The sequence below is a fragment of the Phyllobates terribilis genome, unplaced genomic scaffold, assembly GCF_046119375.1.
Source record: "Phyllobates terribilis strain yellow unplaced genomic scaffold, ASM4611937v1 Scaffold_7__3_contigs__length_470593459, whole genome shotgun sequence".
In the NCBI taxonomy this organism is placed as follows: domain Eukaryota; kingdom Metazoa; phylum Chordata; class Amphibia; order Anura; family Dendrobatidae; genus Phyllobates; species Phyllobates terribilis.
In genome coordinates, this window is record NW_027362767.1 from 225,898,581 (window position 1) to 225,923,956 (window position 25,376).

Below are 25,376 nucleotides of genomic sequence, written 5' to 3' on the forward strand. Positions count from 1 at the left end.
ATCACTACAGGTACTTTACTGGGATCTATTACTTTGGAGTCCAAAAACTTGAGGACAGGTTCCCTTTAAGCTTTTTTAGCACTTCATAGCGTAAAAAGTCTGACATTTTGTAAAATAGCGCAAGAATTGCGCCAAAATAGCTGGCGTATAGAAAATCATTTTGTGATGGGAGAATTACTACGGCAAATTATGTGACTTTTCGAAAAGTTGCCACATTGACTATAATAGAGCATGTTGTATTTGTGAAACATCTGGAGAGCACACGTAGCTGTGAAAAAACGAACGTCTGAATGAGGCCCAAGGCGTAGACCCCAATTCATCATTGCTGTCTCTCCAATTTTCTGGAGTAATTTGCTCCTTTTTAGTGGCTTTAGTATTTGCACCACTGTTTACGTTATTTTTCTTTTTTTTTTTTTTTTTTTTTTCATTGTTCCTCGACAATTTTTCTTACCCAGATTTTTTAAACAGATTCATGAAATATGACTTTTACCAAATGTTGCATTTCTTTTGGCGCATCTTACTCCAGTCCCTGGCCGGAGTAAGGTTTCTGGAGGAGTTTTCACTTTGCCACATTTTTTGTGACATTTTTAAAGGATTTTGGGTTCTGAAAAGTTGCAAAAAAATATATAAAAATAGTCAAAGGCAAAAATAAAGCATATTTTTTCTTTACAATTTTTAAAAATTTTTGCTTAAAAAAATAAGCAAATATCACAACACACACAAAAAAAAGAATAGTGACTCCAATAGATCATAAATGATGAATCCGACCCTTAGTTTTACAAAAGTTTAAGAAAAGAATATTCATTCTTTTTTTTTTTCCAAGAAACAGCGCCACCTCTGATCATGGACTATTTGTAGTATTGCAGACACAGCATGGCAAACTAAAAAAAAAAAAAAAAAGCTATTCTATAAGTTATAAATCACTTTAAAAATGTAAAAAAAAAATAAAAAATGTCACTCTTCTGGCCACTTCGTTCTTTGTTTTTTTCTCGCTTCTACAATAGTAATCCTGATTCAGAGATGATTCTTATGAAGAGTGGAAAGCTGAGAAAGAAAGGGCTGCGCTGCAATCCGCTACTTTTCCTTATACTACTTATTGGTTAGGAACAGAAAAATAAAGGAGTGCAGCGCTCCTACGACTGTCAGATTGCTCCGGTAAAATACATGATATCGTAGACAGCTCGCTAGTGATCAGACGTCACAGGAACAGCGCAGCACAGCACAGCGCAGCACAGCAGGACTCCTCTCTTCTTAATGTACCAGAACCTGGGGTGTAGTATCGGTATCAAGCTGTGCGGCTTTAACCCCTTCACTGCTTCAGCTCGTCGTGGTCTGCCGGTTGCATCTGTCTTCCTTTAAAGAAGATGTTGAAGCTGTGCGTTTTTTGGTGCATTTTGTTTGCCGTAACTTACTAGCTTATTTGGGGAGTATGAAAAAATGTAATTGTGTTTGTAAGTGCAGGATTCCCAGCATTTCATTAAAAAATGGTGCTTCAAATCTGCATCAAAAAGAAAGGGGAATATGCATTCTAGGGAAAGAGACCTTGATTCCAGTGATGTCACTTAGTTTTCCCTGCCCACACCACAGCTTTCCATGTACATTCCATATTGACAGTAAGCTGCTAATCAGTGCTGGGGGGAGGTTATGGTTGGACTAGGAGACACGAGGCAGCTAGTCCGGCAGTGATAATCTCCTGGTCATAAAGCATTCATTGCATTGAAACTACAGCACACAGCCTAGTAAGTGACACATCCCTGGAATCAGGGTCTCAGTCCCTGTCCCAATCAGTCCTTATCAGGGAGGTAGCATGCTATCATTTTAAGTTGTCCCAAATAGGCAAATGCTGACATGGATGCTATGACTCCATCTGGAAAAAGAATAGAAAGAACACAACGGCGCACTATAGTGCAGAACCGTAATAATAGTGTTACACCTGTGCAGGTAAACCATGTGCTGGAGGTAGTGTGCATTGCTGACCTATTAGACACCTGTTACTACCAGGATCACCAACATTACTTTTTATTTTTCAAAAAATCATGGACAGACAGTATTTTTTTTTACGGACACATTGTAAAACCATTAAACGGTAAAATTATGAAAATTACAGTAAAAATGATATGTAAAAGTTCAACAAAATCACAAATGATTAAAAAAAATATTTTTTTTACGGATAGGGTAAAAAATGCCCTATTTTTCTGGACTGTCCTGGAATTTTTGGAAGGTTGGCAACCGCTATAAGGTGTCTGTTCGACGTCTTGATATATGGAACAATCAGCCGCAGGTCGTCTTGTCTAAACCGATCAGCTGGAGGATCCAAAAATAATGATAATAAAAAGCTGGAGTAACAGCGCTGCTGAACAATGGGACGAATCCATGGAAACCTTTCAAAGTACTTATTCCTACTTGCACATAAACAGGGCTACACGTTTCGGCACTGAAGCAGTGCCGTCCTCACGCCTGATAAAAAGGACAATGCGTTGAACACACGGTCTGCGTTCTTGGTGTTACACAAATAAGTTAAAAAAATGTATCTATTAATATTAAATGTAAAAAATAAAATAATCAACGCTTTCGTCATGCAGCTACTCTTTAAGTTTCAGCGGCTGTAATATAATCCTCTGATGGAGGAGGAGGCATCTTGTTGCTACATTCGTCTACTTCTTGCAATTTTCATATACATTTTTTTTTTCTTCCCTTTCCTAAAGTCTTATGCATATGATAAAAAAAATGGGACAAGACTGAGTGTTAATTTCTGCAGCGCAGACCTGAGTGCACAGTCTGGTTATTAGTGGTGTGGGGTGGTAGTGCCAAGTGGGCAAGTATCAAGTAGTGTGAAGTCTTCCTCGGCAGTGAGTGAGCCGTATCCCCTCTGCGTCTGCCCTGGTTGGTCACTTGCAACAGGCTCGCGAAGAGGAGGAAAGCCTGGAGATATGTGACTACATTCATTAGCGGACTGTGACAGATCTGTGTGACATTGTGACATTTTATTCTTGGCTGGAGCTGCTAATTATCCATATTTATAATTGCGTGTGCCACTTTCAAAGATTGCTCTAGACTTTAATGGCCATTTAACCCTTTCACTTTCCTTAGGGGGCTTAAAATGCAATGCACGCTCAGACCATAAAATGTACCTTAGAAAATCATTAGATTCCATCTCTAGCTGGAAAGGTTTAACTCCTTGTTAGAACGTTCTTTCAGCACATTGGTGTGCAAACTTAGAAAATAGTTCTATGTAGGATTCTTTTATTTATTTTTTAAACCAATTATTGGAAAATGCACATGGAAATGTTTAACAATTTTCAATCATCATCATCCTCTGCATGGATGCAACATTTGATAAAATATAAGGCACCTAGGAAACACTCATTGGTTCCATATCCCGTATCTCTTTCCCATAAACGTTCGGCCGTCAATAGGGTGGAAGATATTGACTGTTGTAAAACTATCAGTAGCCTGCTGATGGGCAAACCGTAACGCCCAGGGGTAAAGTCAAATGGCTTTGCATGACTGTAAACATTTGATGACTGCTGGCCAAACGATCGGCCGGAGTATCATTATGCCAGTCTTCACCGATTTGATTCTCTCATACACATAAGCGCTCATTTGGCAGAGGGCTCTTGTGTGTTCCCTATGAGGAAGGCTGTCGACTCACACATCAGCCGGTGACTTAACTCCAGGAGAACAATGCAATCAGCAGTCCGAAATCAGACATAGAATCCTAGAATGTTAGAGTTGGAAGGCACCTCCGGAGTCCAACTCCCGACTCGATGTAGGATTCATTAAACCATCTCAGACAAAAGAGGATTCACTAAACCATCTCAGACCAAAGAGTATTCACTAAACCATATCAGACAAAAGAGGATTCACTAAACCATCTCAGACCAAAGATGATTCACTAAACCATCTCAGACTAAAGAAGATTCACTAAACCATCTCAGACTAAAGAGGACTCACTAAACCATCTCAGACTAAAGAGGATTCACTAAACCATCTCAGACTAAAGAAGATTCACTAAACCATCTCAGACTAAAGAGGACTCACTAAACCATCTCAGACAAAAGAGGATTCACTAAACCATCTCAGACTAAAGAGGATTCACTAAACCATCTCCGACAAAAGAGGATTCACTAAACCATCTCCGACAAAAGAGGATTCACTAAACCATCTCCGACAAAAGAGGATTCACTAAACCATCTCCGACAAAAGAGGATTCGCTAAACCATCTCCGACAAAAGAGGATTCGCTAAACCATCTCCAACAAAAGAGGATTCACTAAACCATCTCAGACAAAAGAGGATTCACTAAACCATCTCCAACAAGAGGATTCACTAAACCAGCTCAGACATGCCTGATCAACCCCTCCCCCCGACCATCAGTTGTTTGGTGCCCCCATACACATTAGACAGTTTTGATATTGACGGATTAGTGTAATGTGTATGGGGGCTTTAAGAGCAGAAGACTAGTTGTGCTACTAGGATATCAGGATATTGCTGTTCATGCAACTCCCTACCAATTTATTACAAATGTCCTTTATAAAAACTGCATGGTATTAGAGAGACAGATGTGTGACTGGAGCCTTACAAATATCCCTATACAATATGTTGTATTCTGTGGTGGAATTCTGCTGTACTATATACTCTTGACGTGGAAAAAATGATTTTTAGATATGTTTGCTGTTACCTTATGTTAACAATATTTATTAGCAAAACATTTATTTTCAAACCTCCTGATCCAAGCAACAGATATTTCTCTTTTGGGAGTGTCCCTTCCAGTAATATAGGTTGGATTTGAACCATGTGGCTTATATATCGGCACAACTTTTATCCTTCACTTATTATCTCCTCTTGCAATTTCTTCCTTTTTTTGGAGCCTGTTTTTTTTTTTTCTGCAATCTCGGAGACTGTTCATGCTTTCTCCCATTTCCACATTGTCAGGAGCTCTGATGGATATGTAATATGTTGTGTTGATCACTCAGTTTAATAAACTACTAACAGACACTCTGCCACAGCAAAATGGTATAAAATTTTAATAAAGAATATTTATAACGCATTAAATGGTGTCAATTGAAATAAATTGGCTGTACATATAATTCCCAAACAATTTTGGTCAGTAAGAGAGAGAAACTTCCTCTGCTTCAGCTAATTTATCGAGGTCCTAAATGATTTTTTTCTTTCATAATAATAATCTTTTTAAAATAATCATGGACTTTATTGAAGGTTTTACACTGCAGACAACGATAATCAAAGATAACTCAAATGATAAAGATATTCAAAACATGTTTTTTTTTTCAATTGAGATATTAATTGGTTCACACTTTCTCTGTTTTTATTTTTTTTACTTTTTGGAGCAATACTTGAGCAATGTCATAAATGGACGTAACATGGATGCAAATCTCAATTGTTACAACAGTGGACAGGATATCAAGATGGTTTTACTGTAATAATTATAAAGTATGGAGCAGAACGAGAGCAATTTCCAATAAAAAGCCTCAAGGGATATGTAGACGATTATTTTTTTTTATTGTTTATTTGCTTCTTAAAAGCAGAGTCTTGCAACGTTCTAAAAAGTCTTAATTAAAAATCTACCATTTTGCTGCTTACTTTTGTAAGACATAAATCTACAAAAATGTTACAAATCAGTCAGAGTTCATGCTTGGTTGTGATGGCTCTTTCTGCTCTTGTTCCCTTCTGACGTGATAGGCCTCATTCACACGTGTTATATCCGTTTTTTTCACAGATACTACCCGTACCCATTGTAATCTATAATGCTATTCACATGTTCATGTTTTTACAATGACCGTGTGTCCGTGTAAAACACACGTAGACATGTCCATTTTGTTCCCGGCAGCGCGGATGCCAAGGGCCAATACAAGTCTATGAGTCCGTGAATAACACGTACAGCACACGGATGGCATCGGTATGCTGTACATATTTAATATTGAAAAGGGTAGGAGAAGCTTTGTAATTTATCCATCCGTGAAAAACACTGATGTTGCAATGATGGTAAAAATGGACACAAAGGTGACACACTGATGCAAAATTGACACTGATACCATTTTTTCACATGCGTTAGATAAAGTAGTAGGAGAGTAGAGGTTGTTACACACAGATCTGATCTTCAAAGTGTGGAGAGGGGAAAAGCATGTATAGTCTCAGGGAGGGCAGACTATAGAAAAGGAGAAACGGGAATCATTTCAGGATAGAAGCTGTGCTGCTAAATAAGCTAATGAAGACAGCAGCACCTTGGATAACTACAGACCTTGCTTTCAGCACCCCACAAGAGAAAAATCAGGCTGTCAGAAAATGAATGAAGACTACAGATTTGAAATTTTGTGAAATTTAATAACTAAAGGTAACCACTATCGTGTAAAAAAATAAAAAAATAAATTGGGAATTACCATTGATAACATGGATAGTGAAGACTAACAAACACTGAACAGATGTCTACAACTATTTACTTATAAATAAACCAAAGTTCCCACTGTTGTTAAATCCGTGATCTAAGGTTACAGAAGTAATTCATAACATGTGATCTGATTGTCTTTTTTCAGTGTTTCCAGGAAGTGTCGCTCAGGAGAATCCTTCTGTGATTTCTTATAATAGCAGCCAGGGTTATAATTTACAGATTATGCTAATTATAGGGATAATGAAAAATATTTAGCATACAGGAAGTAATCTTCTAACAAGAGAGGAGAATCTAAGAATATATTGTACATGAAATGTTGGAATTCTACCTGGTTAAGACTGATGCAGCGATGCTCCGTTCTGTCTGCTTACGTACATAGAGGATAGATAGGTACAAGTAAGGTCAGAAAGGATAGAGGATGTGGGATTGAGCTACGAACGAAGACACCTAGGCGCGCATAGAAGCTTGATAGCAAAAAAATGGCAGGATATTTTTTAATGAAGACTATTTGCACAATGGATGCAATGGTGGATGTGATTTTCAAATAGAATCTGTCACCAGGTTCTTGCTAACCCTATCTGAGAGCAGCATAATGTAGAGCTTGAGACCCTGATTCCAGCGATGTATCAGTTACCGAGCCGCTTGCTGTAGTTTTCATAAAATCACAGTTTTATGGGCAGCAGATTATCACTTGACCTGGTAGCCAACTCCACCCCCACCTCTGATTAGCAGCTTTCTGCCTATGCACAGTGTACACAGAAAGCGGCCAATCGGAGATGTGGACGGGGTTATACACAGCTCAGCATTCAGGGAAGTGGTAGATCGGCTGCAGATAAAACTGTGATTTTATTTAAAAAAAATTGCAGTAAGCGATACATTGCTGGAATCTGGGTCTTTGCCCCTACCTCAGGAGTCTCTGAGAAGGAGTATCTATGTCTATGGGGCTTATAGAAAACTGTTTATCCAGGACTTTTTTTACTATGAGACAATAAACTAGCGGGCAGTTAGTTGCTAACAAAAGCATCTATCTACCAGTCTAAAATCAGACTTGTGACCTAATGTAATTTCCAATGTTGCTCGTATTGATTTTTGTTTCCCCCGTATAACGGTAATAAAATTGTTTCTACAGAGACACACAACCTCCTATCCTTACCGATGCAACCTGGCAGACTTTAAAATAGAGAAGAAGATTGGAAGGGGGCAATTTAGTGAAGTGTACAGAGCCAGCTGTCATCTCGACCGGAAGCCTTTGGCTTTGAAAAAAGTCCAGGTAAGTTTTATTCTAATTGTAAAAAGTTACTTTTTTGTTTGAAAGTTTGTAAAGAGGAAAAAAAAATGCTTAGGAATAGAAACGATAGTCTATAAAGGAGTTGTAGAAGTTGCTCCGGGTCTATTCCTTGGCCGGGAATTGCCGCTTAGTAAATTAGTAAAGGTCATTTCCACATCAAAACTTTTCTGCCTTGTGTGACCGTTGCCACAATTTTCCTCCTATGTGCAAACATGTTGCAGAAATTCATCTTCAGGTGATAATTGTCTAAAATTCTTCAACTTGCTCTCAACTCGCCTTTCTAGATTATTTCATACATCGTATATAAGTTTGCTTTAAATTTTGAAATCTTAATTGATAAGCCCATCTATGTGTACCCTGATATTTTTCCTAGCAGAAAACACCCCTACATAAGCATTCAATGATAAGAAGCGTCTGCAATGTGCATGGAGCCCACAATTCCTGCCATTTTATACTGGCTTCACTTTTGCACCATTTTCTCATAATCTTCCTTAAAAGTAATTCTTATGTCCTCTGATGCCAATATTTTCACTACTGGGTTTCATTCACATAGTAATAACAAAGATGCATCTCAACATCCATGTTTTGGTTCCAAAAACCAGAGCTTCATAGTTCAGGTTAGCCAGACATGGAGTATGTCCACACAAAAAGATCTGCTTCAACTGCTCTTTGGTTTTTGTTTCTATTGATTTAAGCAGGAAATACACATAATCCGCAGTTCATACAGCAATTTTTTGGAGACTTTTTTTTTTTCTTTCTATGAAGTTTTGAGAACTTTGCCATGATAAAAAAGTGACATGTCACTTCTTGATGCTGTCAAGCAAAAAATGTATGGAAAAAGAAACCCTTTTAAAGTTGTGCCAAAAAACCTCTTCAAAAACCTTGTCCAATGTTAAAACCCATATGGATTTCTCTTTGAAAACCACAATGGATTTTTCCTCCTTAAAGGAACTTTGTCAGCACAGAATGACTGTTGAAAGCAGGCGCTTGGGGCATCATGGGGCGGCCAAACATTTACATACCCCTTAGATGAGAGATTTTAGAAGTATACTGGCACCAATCCCACAAGTTAAATGATATTCTTAGTGTCAGCAGTTACTTGCGATCTTTTACGGTGGTGCATCAGCTATAGTTCAAAGTAGATATCGATAAGAAGAAATATGAAAAGCAGCACTCACCAGATCTTTGTTGGCTTAAAAATCCTTTATTCCATTATGTGTGGACAATCTAGGAAAACATGCGGCAAGCAGGTAAAAACAGGGAGTAGGTGCAGGGGAGGAAGAGAGGACGACGGCTGTTCGCTTCCGGCTGACGCTTCTACTGGTTCTATTCCACCGATGCAACAATTCATTGCCTCTTTACTGATGAGTTTGGTTGGACCGCTAATCCCCCATTAGGAGTTTACAAGCTGTTTTCACCTCTTAGTAATGCATAGAAAGGGCAGCATTAGGTAGTGATAGAGACCCTAATTTAATTTGGTGCATCATTGGGTGTCTTCCAGTACCTGACATTATATTGTACATTATAAGGCTAGAGTCACACAACCATTTTTCTTTCATCCGAGAAAATCGTTCGGAGTGTGTTCGGAGTGTGTTCGGAGTGTGTTCGGAGTGTGTTTGGAGTGTGTTTGGAGTGTGTTCGGAGTGTGTTCGGAGTGTGTTCGGAGTGTGTTCGGAGTGTGTTCGGAGTGTGTTCGGCGTGTGTTCGGCGTGTGTTCGGCGTGTGTTCGGCGTGTGTTCGGAGTGTGTTCGGAGTGTGTTCGGCTTTTCTTGGATGTAAAAATAAAAAAAACATGATTCTCTACCTTCTCCTATCTAACAGTCCATGAAAAACAGACAGCACTCAACTGACATTCTAGTACTCTCCGATTTTTTCCCAGACCCATAGACTTTCAACACTGAGATCAATATCGGACATATACCCGTGATTTTGAGCCGATCACTCGGTCCTAAAATTAAATAAAAAAATCGGATATATGTACAGCCCCTGACTATACTAGGTACGAGGGCTACTCGTGAAAAACACAGAGAGAACTTGTGCGCCAAAAGCGGCATCAAAATTGACTAGTGTGGACCATGTCTAAAGGAAGATATGGAGTCACCGGTGTTTTCCTGGCATGCTTCTATTCTATGAACTTCTGAACGATCTGGATGCATTGTCTGTTCAGAGGTATTCCTGAAACCGGATGCTATGAAGAATTTCTTTTAGTTGCATTTTTTTTTTTATAACTTTTCCATAGCATATTTTTTTAATTATTCTGTCCTTTCGTTTGATAATTCATTCTGTCGAATCACCTTGTCTGTCATCTACAGATATTTGAAATGATGGATGCCAAAGCCAGGCAAGACTGCATCAAAGAAATTGACCTGCTAAAGGTAAGACTGATTAATAATATGTATATATTATTGTTACTGTATTATTTTGTGTGTTTAATGATGGTATCTAATCAGAAAAATATATTTTAATGCAGAAATCAAGATCACATTTGCTGCTCCTCTTTAATAATATTGTGGCACCCACTTACTCTAGTTCTGGCTGATGTAGATATTCGCACGGCTTTTAATTTTTCTTTTCCATTTTAGTTTTTTCAGCAAATAGAGTATTCATTCTGCGTCTCGGTAATGTCCTTATCAAGGCCTGGCAAGCCATTTTTTTTTGCTTTTCCGCAGGGAAGCCCCTGTGGCAACTGACCTGTAATGTTTGTGCCGGCGTGTTTTCCCTGAAGCGGCTTAGCGGGGGATCAGCCCGGCCACCGACAAGCGATACACTTGTTTACTAGAGTTATGTTCTGACCCAGCAATGAGCTTCAGCTAAAAGGATGAAAAAATCCCAAAATAGTAGATGATATTGAGATAAAATATGTGATAAAATGTTTGGAACATTAAAAATGAATTAAATGAATCCTCAGTGATAAAAATATAGAATTAATTTTTTTTTTTTTTCATTTTTTTCATTTGGAAAATTCTATTGATTCTTCTTAGCTTTTTGCTGGAATTCTATTTGAAGCATTTTTTTTTTTTAACAACATTTTTTAGTAGCATTATCCTTGGGTTTACACATCATTTTGTACAAAGGATGGTTCAAGGAGGCGTGCAAATGAACACTCCCAACAGCCTCTTAGAGTGCTCCATAACATTGCCAGCCATAATCTGTGCACTCACATCACATATAGTGCCAGTCACAGTGCCCTCAAAACAGTGCCCGCCAGTGCTCTAGAAGAATTGCACCCACCAGTGATATCGTTATACCTCTGGTCATGATCCCAGCAGGATCTCCAGCTACATGGTCCTCATATCAGGGTGAAGCACAGAACCTCTGTATAGTGCCAGTCACAGTGCCCTCAAAACAGTGCCCGCCAGTGCTCTAGAAGAATTGCACCCACCAGTGATATCGTTATACCTCTGGTCATGATCCCAGAAGTGCCCTCACAAAAGTGTGCGCCAGTGCTCTAGAAGAAATGCACCCACTAGTGAGTGCTATCGTTATACCTCTGGTCATGATCCCAGAAGGATCTCCAGCTACATGGTCTTCATAACAGGGCGAAGCACAGAACCTCCATATAGGAAAAGCCAAAGTGCCCTCACAACAGTGCCCGTCAGTGCTCTAGCCAGTTTCCATATACCATATTTTTTGGACTATGAGACGCACCTAAGTATTAGAGGAGGAAAATAGAAAAAAAAATGTAAGCAAAAAATGTGGTCATGATGCACTGTTATGGGGGAGGGGGTCTGCTGTTGACACTGTTATAGGGGTAATGTCCCCCAATTCTGTGTCTATAGCTCCCATCCTGGTATATATTGCCCTCTCATTCCTATTATACGTGGCCCCCATCCCCATCCTGGTATGCATGGCACCCCTCATCCCTCATCCTGGTATGTATGGCCTCCCTCAACTCTCTTCCTGGTATGTATTGCACCCTTCATGCTTCATCTTGGTATATATGACTCCCTCATCCCCATCCTGGTATGTATGGCACCCTTCATCCCCCATTCTGGTATGTATGGCACCTTTCATCCCTCTTCCTTTTATGTATGGCCCCCCTCATCCCTCTTCCTGGTATGCTTGGCACCCCTCTTCCTGGTATGCTTGGCACCCCTCTTCCTGGTATGCTTGGCACCCCTCTTCCTGGTATGCTTGGCACTCCTCTTCTTGGTATGCTTGGCACCCCTCTTCTTGGTATGCTTGGCACCCCTCTTCCTGGTATGCTTGGCACCCTCTGATCCCCATCAGGCTGAACACAAAAAAATAAACAATCATACTCACCTCCTCTCTCCTCCAACGCTGCGTCCTGCTCTGCTGGCGACAGGGATCTCACTGTGTGAGCCGCGCATGGACTGCCATGTGCCCTCACACTGTGAGGTGCTGTTCCAGAATAGTCACTGCTCCCCATGCCGGGACTGTGTGCGTGGAGAGCAGTGACCATTCACTCACCTTAATAGTGCGCACACTGTACCGCAGCGTGGCTCCTGCTGCTGCAGGCGGTCACGTGTGCCAGCTATTAAAGGCCATGAATATTCACTACAACCCATGGGAGTAGATTGTTGTGAATACTCATGGCCTTTAATAGCGGGCACACAGACTGCAGAGTCGCAGCAGGAGCCGCGCTGCGGGTACAGTGTGCACGCTATTAAGGAGAGTGAATGGTCACTGCTCCCCATGCACACAGTCCCGGCGTGGGGAGCAGTGACTATTCCGGCACAGCATCTCACAGTGTGAGGGCGCATGGCAGTCACGCCATGCACGGCTCACACAGTGAGATCCCTGTCGGCATCAGAGCAGGACGCAGCGCTGGAGGAGAGAGGAGGTTAGTATGATTGTTAATTTTTTTTTTGTGCAGCGTGATAGGTATGAGGGGGGCCATGCATACCATGAAGACAGATGATGGGGGCCATGCATACCAGGAAGAGGGATGAGGGGGACCATGCATACCAGGAAGAGGGATAAGGGAGGCCATGCATACCAGGAAGAGGGATGAGGGGGGCCATACATACCAGGAAGATGGATGAGGGGGGTCATACATACCAGGAAGAGAGATGAGGGGGGCCCATACATACCAGGAAGAGGGATGAGGGGGGCCATACATACCAGGAAGAGGGATGAGGGGGCCATACATACCAGGAAGAGGGATGAGGGGGGCCATACATGCCAGGAAGAGGGATGAGGGGGGCCATACATACCAGGAAGGGGGATGAGGGGGGCAATACATACCAGGATGAGCGATGAGGGGGGCCATACATACCTGGAGCTGCACTGCAGGTACAGTGTGTGCGCTATTAAGGAAAATAAATATTCATGGGCGTGGGGAGCAGTGAATATTCATTTTCTTTTGTAGCGGGCACAATGTAGGCTGCTGCTTCCTCTGCCCCGCACCTCAGCCGCTGCCGCTCACCCCTCACTGTATATATATATATATATATATATATATATATATATATATATATATATATATATATATATATATATACACACACACATACAGTACAGACCAAAAGTTTGGACACACCTTCTCATTTAAAGATTTTTCTGCATTTTCATGACTTTGAAAATTGTACATTCACACTGAAGGCATCAAAACTATGAATTAACACATGTGGAATTATATACTTAACAAAAAAGTGTGAAACAACTGAAAATATGTCTTATATTCTAGGTTCTTCAAAGTAGCCACCTTTTGCTTTGATGACTGCTTTGCACACTCTTGGCATTCTCTTGATGATCTTCAAGAGGTAGTCACCGGAAATGGTTTTCACTTCACAGGTGTGCCCTGTCAGGTTTAATAAGTGGGATTTCTTGCCTTATAAATGGGGTTGGGATCATCAGTTGTGTTGTGCAGAAGTCAGGTGGATACACAGCTGATAGTCCTACTGAATAGACTGTTAGAATTTGTATTATGGCAAGAAAAAAGCTAAGTAAAGAAAAACGAGTGGCCATCATTACTTTAAGAAATGAAGGTCAGTCAGTCCGAAAAATTGGGCAAACTTTGAAAGTGTCCCCAAGTGCAGTTGCAAAAACCGTCAAGCGCTACAAAGAAACTGGCTCACTTGAGGACCGCCCCAGGAAAGGAAGACCAAGAGTCACCTCTGCTTCTGAGGATAAGTTTATCCGAGTCACTAGCCTCAGAAATGGCAGGTTAACAGCAGCTCAGATTAGAGACCAGGTCAATGCCACACAGAGTTCTAGCAGCAGACACATCTCTACAACAACTGTTAAGAGGAGATTTTGTGCAGCAGGCCTTCATGGTAAAATAGCTGCTAGGAAACCACTGCTAAGGACAGGCAACAAGCAGAAGAGACTTGTTTGGGCTAAAGAACACAAGGAATGGACATTAGACCAGTGGAAATCTGTGCTTTGGTCTGATGAGTCCAAATTTGAGATCTTTGGTTCCAACCACCGTGTCTTTGTGCGACACAGAAAAGGTGAACGGATGGACTCTACATGCCTGGTTCCCACCGTGAAGCATGGAGGAGGAGGTGTGATGGTGTGGGGGTGCTTTGCTGGTGACACTGTTGGGGATTTATTCAAAATTGAAGGCATACTGAACCAGCATGGCTACCACAGCATCTTGCAGCGGCATGCTATTCCATCCGGTTTGCGTTTAGTTGGACCATCATTTATTTTTCAACAGGACAATGACCCCAAACACCTCCAGGCTGTGTAAGGGCTATTTGACCAAGAAGGAGAGTGATGGGGTGCTACGCCAGATGACCTGGCCTCCACAGTCACCAGACCTGAACCCAATCGTGATGGTTTGGGGTGAGCTGGACCGCAGAGTGAAGGCAAAAGGGCCAACAAGTGCTAAGCATCTCTGGGAACTCCTTCAAGATTGTTAGAAGACCATTTCCGGTGACTACCTCTTGAAGCTCATCAAGAGAATGCCAAGAGTGTGCAAAGCAGTCATCAAAGCAAAAGGTGGCTACTTTGAAGAACCTAGAATATAAGACATATTTTCAGTTGTTTCACACTTTTTTGTTAAGTATATAATTCCACATGTGTTAATTCATAGTTTTGATGCCTTCAGTGTGAATGTACAATTTTCATAGTCATGAAAATACATATGTATGTACATACAGTGCTGGCCAAAAGTATTGGCTCCCCTGCAATTCTGTCAGATAATACTCAGTTTCTTCCTGAAAATGATTGCAATCACAAATTCTTTGGTATTATTCTCTTCATTTAATTTGCTTGCAAGGAAAAAACACAAAAGAGAATGAAGCAAAAATCAAATCATTGATCATTTCACACAAAACTCCAAAAAAGGGCCGGACAAAAGTATTGGCACCCTCAGCCTAATACTTGGTTGCACAACCTATAGCCAAAACAACTGCGAACAACCGCTTCCGGTAACCATCAATGAGTTTCTTACAATGCTCTGCTGGAATTGTAGACCATTCTTCTTTGGCAAACTGCTCCAGGTCCCTGATATTTGAAGGGTGCCTTCTCCAAACTGCCATTTTGAGATCTCTCCACAGGTGTTCTATGGGATTCAGGTCTGGACTCATTGCTGGCCACCTTAGAAGTCTCCAGTGCTTTCTCTCAAACCATTTTATAGTGCTTTTGGAAGTGTGTTTTGGGTCATTGTCCTGCTGGAAGACCCATGACCTCTGAGGGAGACCCAGCTTTCTCACACTGGGCCCTACATTATGCTGCAAAATTTGTTGGTAGTCTTCAGACTTCATAATGCCATGCACACGGTCAAGCAGTCCAGTGCCAGAGGCTGCAAAGCAACCCCAAAACATCAGGGAACCTCCGCCATGTTTGACTGTAGGGACCGTGTTCTTTTCTTTGAATGCCTCTTTTTTTTATCCTGTACACTCTATGTTGATGCTTTTTCCCAAAAAGCTCTACTTTTGTCTCATCTGACCAGAGAACATTCTTCCAAAATGTTTTAGGCTTTCTCAGGTAAGTTTTGGCAAACTCCAGCCTGGCTTTTTTATGTCTCGGGGTAAGAAGTGGGGTCTTCCCGGGTATCCTACCATACAGTCCCTTTTCATTCAGACGCCGACGGATAGTACGGGTTGACACTGTTGTACCCTCGGACTGCAGGGCAGCTTGAACTTGTTTGGATGTTAGTTGAGGTTCTTTATCCACCATCCACACAATCTTGCGTTGAAATCTCTCGTCAATTTTTCTTTTCCGTCCACATCTAGGGAGGTTAGCCACAGTACCATGGGCTTTAAACTTCTTGATGACACTGCGCACGGAAGACACAGGAACATTCAGGTCTTTGGAGATGGACTTGTAGCCTTGAGATTGCTCATGCTTCCTCACAATTTGGTTTCTCAAGTCCTCAGACAGTTCTTTGGTCTTCTTTCTTTTCTCCATGCTCAATATGGTACACACAAGGACACAGGACAGAGGTTGAGTCAACTTTAATCCATGTTAACTGGCTGCAAGTGTGATTTAGTTATTGCCAACACCTGTTAGGTGCCACAGGTAAGTTACAGGTGCTGTTAATTACACGAATTAGAGAAGCATCACATGATTTTTCAAACAGTGCCAATACTTTTGTCCACCCCCTTTTTTAGGTTTGGTGTGGAATTATATCCAATTTGGCTTTAGGACAATTTTTTTTTGTGTTTTTTCATTGAAGACAAATTAAATGAAGAGAATAATACCAAAGAATTAGTGATTGCAATCATTTTCAGGAAGAAACTGAGTATTATCTGACAGAATTGCAGGGGTGCCAATACTTTTGGCCAGCACTGTGTGTGTATATATATATATATATATATATATATATATATATATATATATATATATATATATATATATATATATAAATCTATATCGGACTATAAGACATACCCCACCACTTTCCTCCAAAATTTTAGAGGAAAAAAGTGTGTCTTATAGTCCGAAAAATACGGTAAGTGGGCCAGCTATTGAGTCCCCATACACGAAAACTCTATAAAGATGAAAAAAAATTCCTGTGAAGTCCCCCTATAGAGATGTCCTGATGTCCATCAATACTTCATTCACAAAGTACAGTTGCAATTCATTAATCCCTGGAGTCAGTATTATGAGTTTGTAAACTCTGTCACACTTTGCCATTATGATCGCAAACCTGGTTGCCGCTGAGGGGGGTCCAGGGCACACGCTGTGGGCCGGTAGGGACTTCTCTTCACCCGGAAACCCCTCTTCTAAACAGGAACCAGACATTTGTGTGTTTTTCTGTGGGATGCGTTCTGTACTCACTTGTCGCACAGGAGTCCTTGTTACCCACTCATACCCCCGTCCATCGGATCCAGCTACACACACATCGGGAGACATTTGGTCCGGTTCAGGCTCAACAGGTTCAGCTTTACTGTGCAATTCGGATACATGCAACTGCAGCATACAGATAGAGACAGAGTCCCTTTCAGATGGTGTTCTCTTTGCCCAGTCCACTATCAGTTCTTGCCTCCATTCTGCCCCGACCTGCCCCCACCTCAACAGCTCCTGTTGGTTAAAGGGACTTCCTATCTGACATAACAGATTCTCTGAAGCCCACCATCTTTCGGCCTCTTCCTCTCAGGGGAGACATAGCCATGGGATCCGATGCTTCTTCTGGGCCATAGGCCCAAGACTGCCCTGGGATCTGTGCAAAACTTCGGATGTGTCCTCATACTGTTTGGAAGACTTGAAACTAACAGGACCCTTCGTCGCTATTGTATCCACTGAACTTGAAACTTTTTCGTACTGTCACTGAGACTTCCTCTATTCTCCTCCCAACTAGGAAGTGCTTCCCCTTCTTATCTCATTTAACCCCTCCCCATATGTGGGCTAGTACCAAACTTTTAACTATATCCTTTCCTGAGCGCTACAAACTGTGTCCCTATGCCTTCCACTGGTTCCCCTGTGGACAGCCCTCCCCAATCCCAGGGATGGCCTTGAGTTAAAACCTCCAGGAAAACCGAGACACAAACCAGCCATAAGGATAAAAATGCAGATTTATATAAAACACACAATGAAACCTTATTATACAATTTAACTCTTCTTGACTCGGCATCTTCTTCTTATCCCCTTACACTGGTATGGGATTTTTTATTTAATGTAATGTCCTGTAGGTGATAGAATCGCTCTCCTCCCGCACAGCGTGCTGACGTCTTGTCGTAGACTAGAATCTCCAGTATTTTGACTCCCGCGTGCTCCATGTGCATTTCTACATTCCAGCTGGCTTCTGATGTATTTGACATAACGGGATGGAATTTCCCAAATCTTCCTAATATTTTATAGGCAATAATCTCTCAGAAAGACACTTTAGTGGCCTGTGGGCATTGCTTTGCTGAATATATATATTTTTGAAACATTTCACACTTGAAAATTTGCAAGTATGCTCAAAGCCAGGATCCCTGCGGAGAGAAAAAATGCCGTTTAAACACTCAAATCACAGCATCAAACAGCTCAAAATCTGGTGAGTCAGTCTGAGCAGTCACATTGCGTTGCGAATGAGCAGCGAGTGTATCTGTTTTACTGCCTGTAGGGCATTCCTTTCTAATGTGTACGCATTTATAAATTATGTCTGATACAAACCCTGAACGCACAGAAGTCAGCGGAGAAGGAGCTCAACAAATCAAAAGTAACAACAGTGTAAGTTTTAACTAGGTTCCCGAGAAACCGTTTAATGCAGTACAAGGTCAGCAGTTTGTGGGGCGTATGGAGCAGGTGGAGGGTCCCTCATCTACGGCTTTAACACATAATAGTCCAAGGTTACAGTCTACATATACGATGGGAGGGAGAGAAACCGCTTTAGATCGACTGTCGGAATCCCCGGTTAGCGCTTTGAAAGAAAAGTCTTTAGTTGTCCTTCTGTTAATTGACAGATCCCAGCTCGGAGTTTTTTTGTTTCTCTATTTTCCATTGTGTAATAACAATAATAAAAAAAAAAGATTAAACAAAAGCAACAAAATATATATATTTTCTATAAAGGATTTCTGTCTATTATTATTATGTTTAGTTATTGCATGCAGATTTGAGAATCATTCAAAACCTTCCGATAGATTTTACTTCTCTTCATTCTATTTCTATTATCCTTTTTTTTTTTTTTTTTTTTTAACAATATATACGGGAGCATAGCACGATAGTTTGGCTATGTTCACACAGCTTTTTTTATGCAAATTTTAAGCTGCGTTTTACAGTATCAGCAAAGTCTGAGATTTCAGAAACCTCATGCACAAGCCTTGTTTGTTTTTTCCGGACTGTTTTTGCAGCACGTCGCTTCTTTCAGCGATTTTCAACCTTAAAAAGCAAATGAGTAAGTGCAAAAATGCAGGTATCAGGTTTTGCTTTTTTTTTATGCACTAAGCTTTATCAGCATGCACAAGAGACAAACGTACCCGGAAAACAACTCAGCAAAAACTCATCAAAACCTGTTTTTTTTTACGCTGCTTCTTTAGGCTATGTTCACACATGTTGGGTTTTTCAGCATTTTTTGCTGAAGATTGTTATGCAGATTTTCAGCTGCCTTTTGCAGCACCAGCAAAGTCTATGAGAAACCAGAATTCTCTGTTCACACATCATGTTTTTTTTTTTCTTGCTGCGTATGTTGTGGCTTGGTTGTTTTTTTGGGGGGGAAAATAGAGCATGTCACTTTTTTCAGCATTTTTTCAGCGTTTTTTCACCCATAGGAGGTAATGGGTGGTGAAAAAAATGCTGAAAAAACGCACCAAAATTTGCATCAGCGTTTTTCCAGTGATTTTGATGGCAAAATAGAAACCTGACAGGAGGACTGGCACCTATTGACTAATTATATGGCTGCATTTGTCTTTTAAGGGCTTTTACCCATCGGACGATTATATTGATTATATCGGACAAGTGATATCTTATACGGATAGCACTCATACCTATAATACTCTATGGGGCTGTGCACATGTCCGATTTTTTCATGAAACCAAGTAGTCTGAGTAAAAAATCGTAAGAAGGACCAAAATCCGCATTGCCAGTCTATGGGCCCATGAAAAACATCAGGCCGCACTCCGATGACATCAGAGTGCGGCCCAATTTTTACGGACTGACAGAATGAAGACAGCGGAGAAACTTTATTTTTTTTCCCTCCACCTCCGATAAAAACTGATGTCACTCTGATCAAAATAATTGGACCATTTTTATCGGGTGGAGAAAAATCTGTTGTGTGCACCTAGCCTGATGGTGATTCCAGGCGGTCCCATTGTTTGGGCGATGTTTACAGTATATTGCGATTTCTCACCTTTCCAAGGTTATTTCTTAACAGATTCTTATGAGTAGGGCTAGTCCAAAAGGCGGGCACTACTCGCGGACCAGTCCTGCCCACCCACTGATGCTTGTCTGGGATGTCTGATCTGCCCGTAGACTCTCCTCCCTGAATTCTAAATCCCATGGATGATTGTGGGTATGAGAAATGGACCTATACCTACGTGCCAGAGGCTTGCGGTCACGTATACCTTTGGGATCTGTAAAAAGCATGCTTCAAGAACCTGCGAATGCTGAACATTGTAGCGTGCGCAGTGTAACTGCAAGCTTCTGTCATGTAGGCGTAGGTCCATTGCACATGCCCAAAGTCGCTGTGTGAACGAGCTTCCGCGGGATTTAGAAGCGAGCAGTTGAGAGACATCTGGAGTATGCGCGGTGTGACCGGAAGCCTATGTCACGTAGGCATAGGTCCATTACTCATGCTCAAAATCGTGGAGTTCATGAGCTTCTGTGGGATTTAGAATTCAGGGAGGGGAGTGTAAGGGCACAGCAGAGATCTCTGTGGGCGTGCTATCGGGGAGCCTGGGCAGGACTGGTCCGCGCATGGCGCACGCCTTTTGGACTAGTCCTATTCATAAGAATATGTGGAAAAAGGAGTTTGAAAGGTGAGAATCCCAATATAGCGTAAACTTTGCCCGAACAATGGAATTGCCGGAGGTCACCATTAAAAAAAAAAAAACAAATGTAGTCATGTCATTAGTTGATGGGTGTTGACACTTGCTGTCAGGGTTTTTTTTTTTTTTTTAAATATGTTGTTGGAGAATCATCATTAATACATGAGAATACGAAGCCAAAGTTTTGGAGCCTTATCTAAAGGGGAGAAGACTTGTTCATGATGGCTTTGGAATTAGAATGGAAAATTGAGAAGAAACGGCATTAATGAGCAAAGTAAAGCAGATGCAGCTGATTCAAGTACAGGTACTTCTCACTAAATTAGAATATCATCAAAAAGTTAATTTATTTCAGTCCTTCAATACAAAAAGTGAAACTCCTATATTATATAGAGTCATTACACACAGTGATCTATTTCAAGTGTTTATTTCTGTTAATGTTGATGATTATGGCTTACAGCCAATGAAGACACAACAGTCATTATCTCAGTAAATTAGAATACTTTATAACAACAGCTTGAAAAATGATTTTAAAATCCGAAATGTCCTACTGAAATGTCTGTTCAGTAAATGCCCTCAATACTTGGTCGGGCTCCTTTTGCATCAATTACTGCATCAATGCGGCAATGTGGCATGGAGGCGATCAGCCTGTGGCTGCTGAGGGGTTATGGAAGCCCAGGTGGCTTTGATAGCAGCCTTCAGCTCGTCTGCATTGTTGGGTCTGGGGTCTCATCTTCCTCTTGACAATACCCCATGGATTCTCTATAATAGATTCTCTATGGGGTTAAGGTCAGGCGAGTTTGCTGCCAATCAAGCACAGTGATACTGTTGTGTGTAAACCAGGTATTGGTACTTTTGGCAGTGTGGACAGGGGCCAAGTCCTGCTGGAGAATGACATTTCCATCTCCAAAAAGCTTGTCGGCAGAGGGAAGCATGAAGTGCTCTAAAATGTCCTGGTAGACGGCTGCGCTGACTTTGGTCTTGATAAAACACAGTGGACCTTCACCAGCAGATGACATGGCCCCCAAACCATCACTGATTGTGGAGACTTCACACTAGACCTCCAGCAGATTGGATTGTGGCCTCTCCACTCTTCCTCCAGACTCTGGGACCTTGTGGAGTGTGTCAATGACTGCCTTCTGGACATCTGTCAAGTCAGCAGTCTTCCTCATGATTGTGGAACCTACTGAAACAGACTAAGGGACCTTTTTAAACACGTAGGAAGCCTTTGCAGGTGTTTATTAATTATGCTAATTTACTGAGATAATGACTTTTGTGTTTTCATTGGCTGTAAGCCATAATCATCAACATTAACAGAAATAAACACTTGAAATATATCACTCTGTGTGTAATGACTCTATATAATATAGGAGTTTCACTTTTTGTATTGAAGAACTGAAATAAATTAACTTTTTGATGATATTCTAATTTTGTGAGATGCATCTGTGGGTGTCTGGATAGGCGGTTTAGCGAATTATCCAAAAAATTACAGCCAGCATTTTTTTAGTGTCACTTTAGAAAACTATCATGAACGATAAAATTATAAGTGATAAATGTCTATAGAGCTCCATATACAAATATGAACTCATTTACTACAAGTTATACCATGGTAACCACCAGCCTCACAATAAATAAAAAATCATGAATGGGTCTATTTATTTTTCATGGACACTGGAAAAAAAAGTCTACTTTTATGGACTGTTCAGAACAATTGGCGCCCACAACTGGAGGATGAGTCTTGCAAAACTTCCCAATTATTTTTAATTGTTATCATCTTTGATCTTTATTTTACTTTCCATTTAGAGCCATATAGATTATTTGGTATCTTATATAAAAGTGAAAAAAGAAATGGCCTGCTCGCCGATGTTTCCAACTTTTAGGTTTTCGAGGGCCTAGTGCAGAAGCCGTTGCAAGGCGGTGATCAATTGCAAAAAAGGAGGTGGGTTTGATCAGCTCGATCCAAGTAGGTTAAAATTAGCATTTTGTTTCAAACACTTAAAATCTTTAAAAGAGTGATGATTGGATACTGATGATCAACGCGTTTCAGATGCTATTGCCCAGATTCATCATTGCCTTTGAGCCTTTTTTCTTTTGCACCCCATTTATTATTTTATTTGCGCCTATTTTATATTTGCTCACCTGTTTATTTTGTGGCTTTTATTTTTCCACATTGTGGTCGGAGTTTAGCAATTCTAGATGTTTTCGCCTGATTCATCAATTGCGACTTTCTAAAAACTCGCAATTTCACTCTAGTTCCCTCCTGGGGTATTTTCGGGTACGCCAGAATTTTTGTGCAATTTTTGCGACTTTTGGTGCCAAAAGTCACAAAAGAGGTTTAAGACAGGAAAAAGGCCCATTTTTTACTTTGCACCAAATTCATGAATCGCGTGTGCCATTTTGAGGAATTTGGCGCCAAAAGCGGCAACTAATCGGGGCCTATATGCGATCTTAATCATGATGAAATATCCTACCCTATTTCATCATGATTAAGAAAGCATATAGCGATTGACGCGGTAATGATCTGTATCCACTCATCGCTCTTCTGTGGGTTTTATATGTTTGGACTAACCTTGGATCGAGCTGGACAAACCCACCGCCTTTTTTAATCTTTTATAAACCATATTCTCTGTGGCTGCAGTTAATGTAAAAAAAAATGCAAAAACTCTAGTCAAGGGTTTTCCAGTCCATGTGACTGCAGACTGTCAAATTGTGACAGTGTGAGACGTCACCTGTGTTCCCGTGTGTGTGGGCGGTGAAATGACCACACGTATGCGGTTTGCAATTCATGGTCGGTCAGGTGCCGACTAGACTCCTGCGCTTCTCTCAATAGAAGGGAAGCGAGAGAAACCAGACAAGTCTAGTCGACACGTGATCTCAAATATGCAAATCACACACATGCAGTTGTGTGACCGCTCACACACACAGGAAAATCCTGACAGTGTGTGCATTGCACACCGTCACAGTTCGCCCGGTGACTGCAGACTTTTCTTTTTAGACCAGGGATCCCCTTTAAATGGAAATTCCATATGGCAAATGCCCATAATATTAAACAAGTACAAAACTTTCCAACTGAAATCAATTTGTCTCCGGATATGTTTTTTTTTGTCTTCAGATGCAGATTTTATTATTCATTCCTCCTCGTTCTTTCTGATTTGTTATGCAGCAATTGAACCACCCGAACATTATCAAGTACCTGGACTCATTTATAGAAGACAATGAGTTGAACATCGTTTTGGAGTTGGCAGATGCTGGAGATCTCTCTCAAATGATTAAAGTAAGGGCTAACGTTTTTATTATTTATTTTTCCTGAGTATCGCACATATGTTTACCAAGTGCCTTAACCATAATGTGCAGAGGTAGATAGAATAGCTTTATTACTGGTTTTATGAAAGGACTGATGAAAACAGCGGTAATGTTTAGGACGAATCCTATCTGGAACTCTGATCCCTTACTGATCCCTTTACTGTTCAACATATTCTCGCTTAGCAGTGAAATGTGTTTTTAGGTAAAAACATTCGGCTTTTAACCAGGTCAAAAGTGGCAATTCTTTGGTTCTTATTTTATTCCCGCTGCTCCTTTGAGTATTCCATTGTTTTGTTTTTTTCAAATCCACCACATGGTTCCAGAGATATGGATTTTTTTAATTAATGCAAAATTTTTATGGTCTTTACCAAGGGAATGAGGCTCACCGGATCCTCTGGGGCTTGTCTGAATAATTAGCCACGCCCCCTGCAAAGATCATTAAAAATTTGCATTAATTAACCCCTTTCCGACATGTGCCATACACGTCCGCCACATGTTGGGTCTCTCCCTTTGTTGCGGGCTCCGGCGATGAGCCCGCTCCTTTCCAGGGCCCCTAACAGCCGCGGGTGGAATCGCAATCCACCCACGGCTGTCAACATGTTAAATGCCGCTGCCAATCTCTGACAGCGGCATTTAACATGGCCCTGGCAGAAGGCCGTCATAAGCCCTGCCCATATGCGCCCATGTCACATGACCACGGGTCGCCGATGAGTTGAGTCTGCAGGAGACCCCTGCGGTTGTCATTGCCGGGAGGCTATGAGTGCCTCCCAGCGTTGGGCGCTCATAGCAAGTGAGAATTTCTGCTGCACACAGGCGATCTGATGATCGCAGCTTCTAGTCTATCATGGAGACTATTGAAGCATGTGTAAAGTAAAAAAAAAAAAATGTTTTTAAAAATATTAAAAAATATAAAAGTTTAACTCGCCCCTCTTTCGCCCCATTCAAAATAAAATAATAATAAAAAAATCAAATATACACATATTTGGTATCGCCGCTTTCATAATCGCCCGATCTACCAATATATATAAAAAGAATTGATACAATTGGTAAACGGCGTAACGAGAAAAAAAATCAAAACACTAGAATTACTTTTTTTGGTCGCCGTAACACTGCAATAACAGGCGATCAAAACATTGTATCTACCCCAAAATGGTATCAATAAAAACGTCAGCTCGATGCGCAAAAAATAACCCATCACCCACCCCCGAGATCCCAAAAAATGGAGACGCTACAGGTCTCAGAAAATGGCGACTTTTTTTTTTTTTAACAAATTTTGGAATTTTTTTTCACCCATTAAAAAAGAACCTATACATGTTTGGTGTCTACGAACTCCTACTGACCTGGAGAATCATAATGGCAGCTCAGTTTTAGCATTTAGTGAACATGGTAACAAAAAAAAAACCACTGGAATTGTACACTTTTTTTGCAATTTCACCGCACTTGGAATTTTTTTTCCCGTTTTCCAGTAAACAATGTGGTCGTTGAAAACATCAACTTGTCCTGCAAAAAAAAAAAAAAAAGCCCTCACATGGACATATTTACTGAAAAATAAAAAAAGTTAT

The 25,376-nt window shown here is 40.9% G+C and overlaps 1 protein-coding gene across 3 annotated transcripts in view; it reads left to right on the forward strand.

Annotated features, from left to right (window-relative positions):
* NEK6 (NIMA related kinase 6) overlaps positions 1–25,376 on the forward strand; it is a 182,902-nt gene that overhangs the window by 108,395 nt on the left and 49,131 nt on the right. For all 3 annotated transcript variants that reach the window (XM_073639767.1, XM_073639766.1, XM_073639768.1), the window contains 3 exons: positions 7,535–7,675; positions 10,006–10,068; positions 23,675–23,785. In XM_073639767.1, coding sequence (XP_073495868.1) covers positions 7,535–7,675; positions 10,006–10,068; positions 23,675–23,785 — 315 coding nt within the window. The remainder of the gene's footprint in view (positions 1–7,534; positions 7,676–10,005; positions 10,069–23,674; positions 23,786–25,376) is intronic.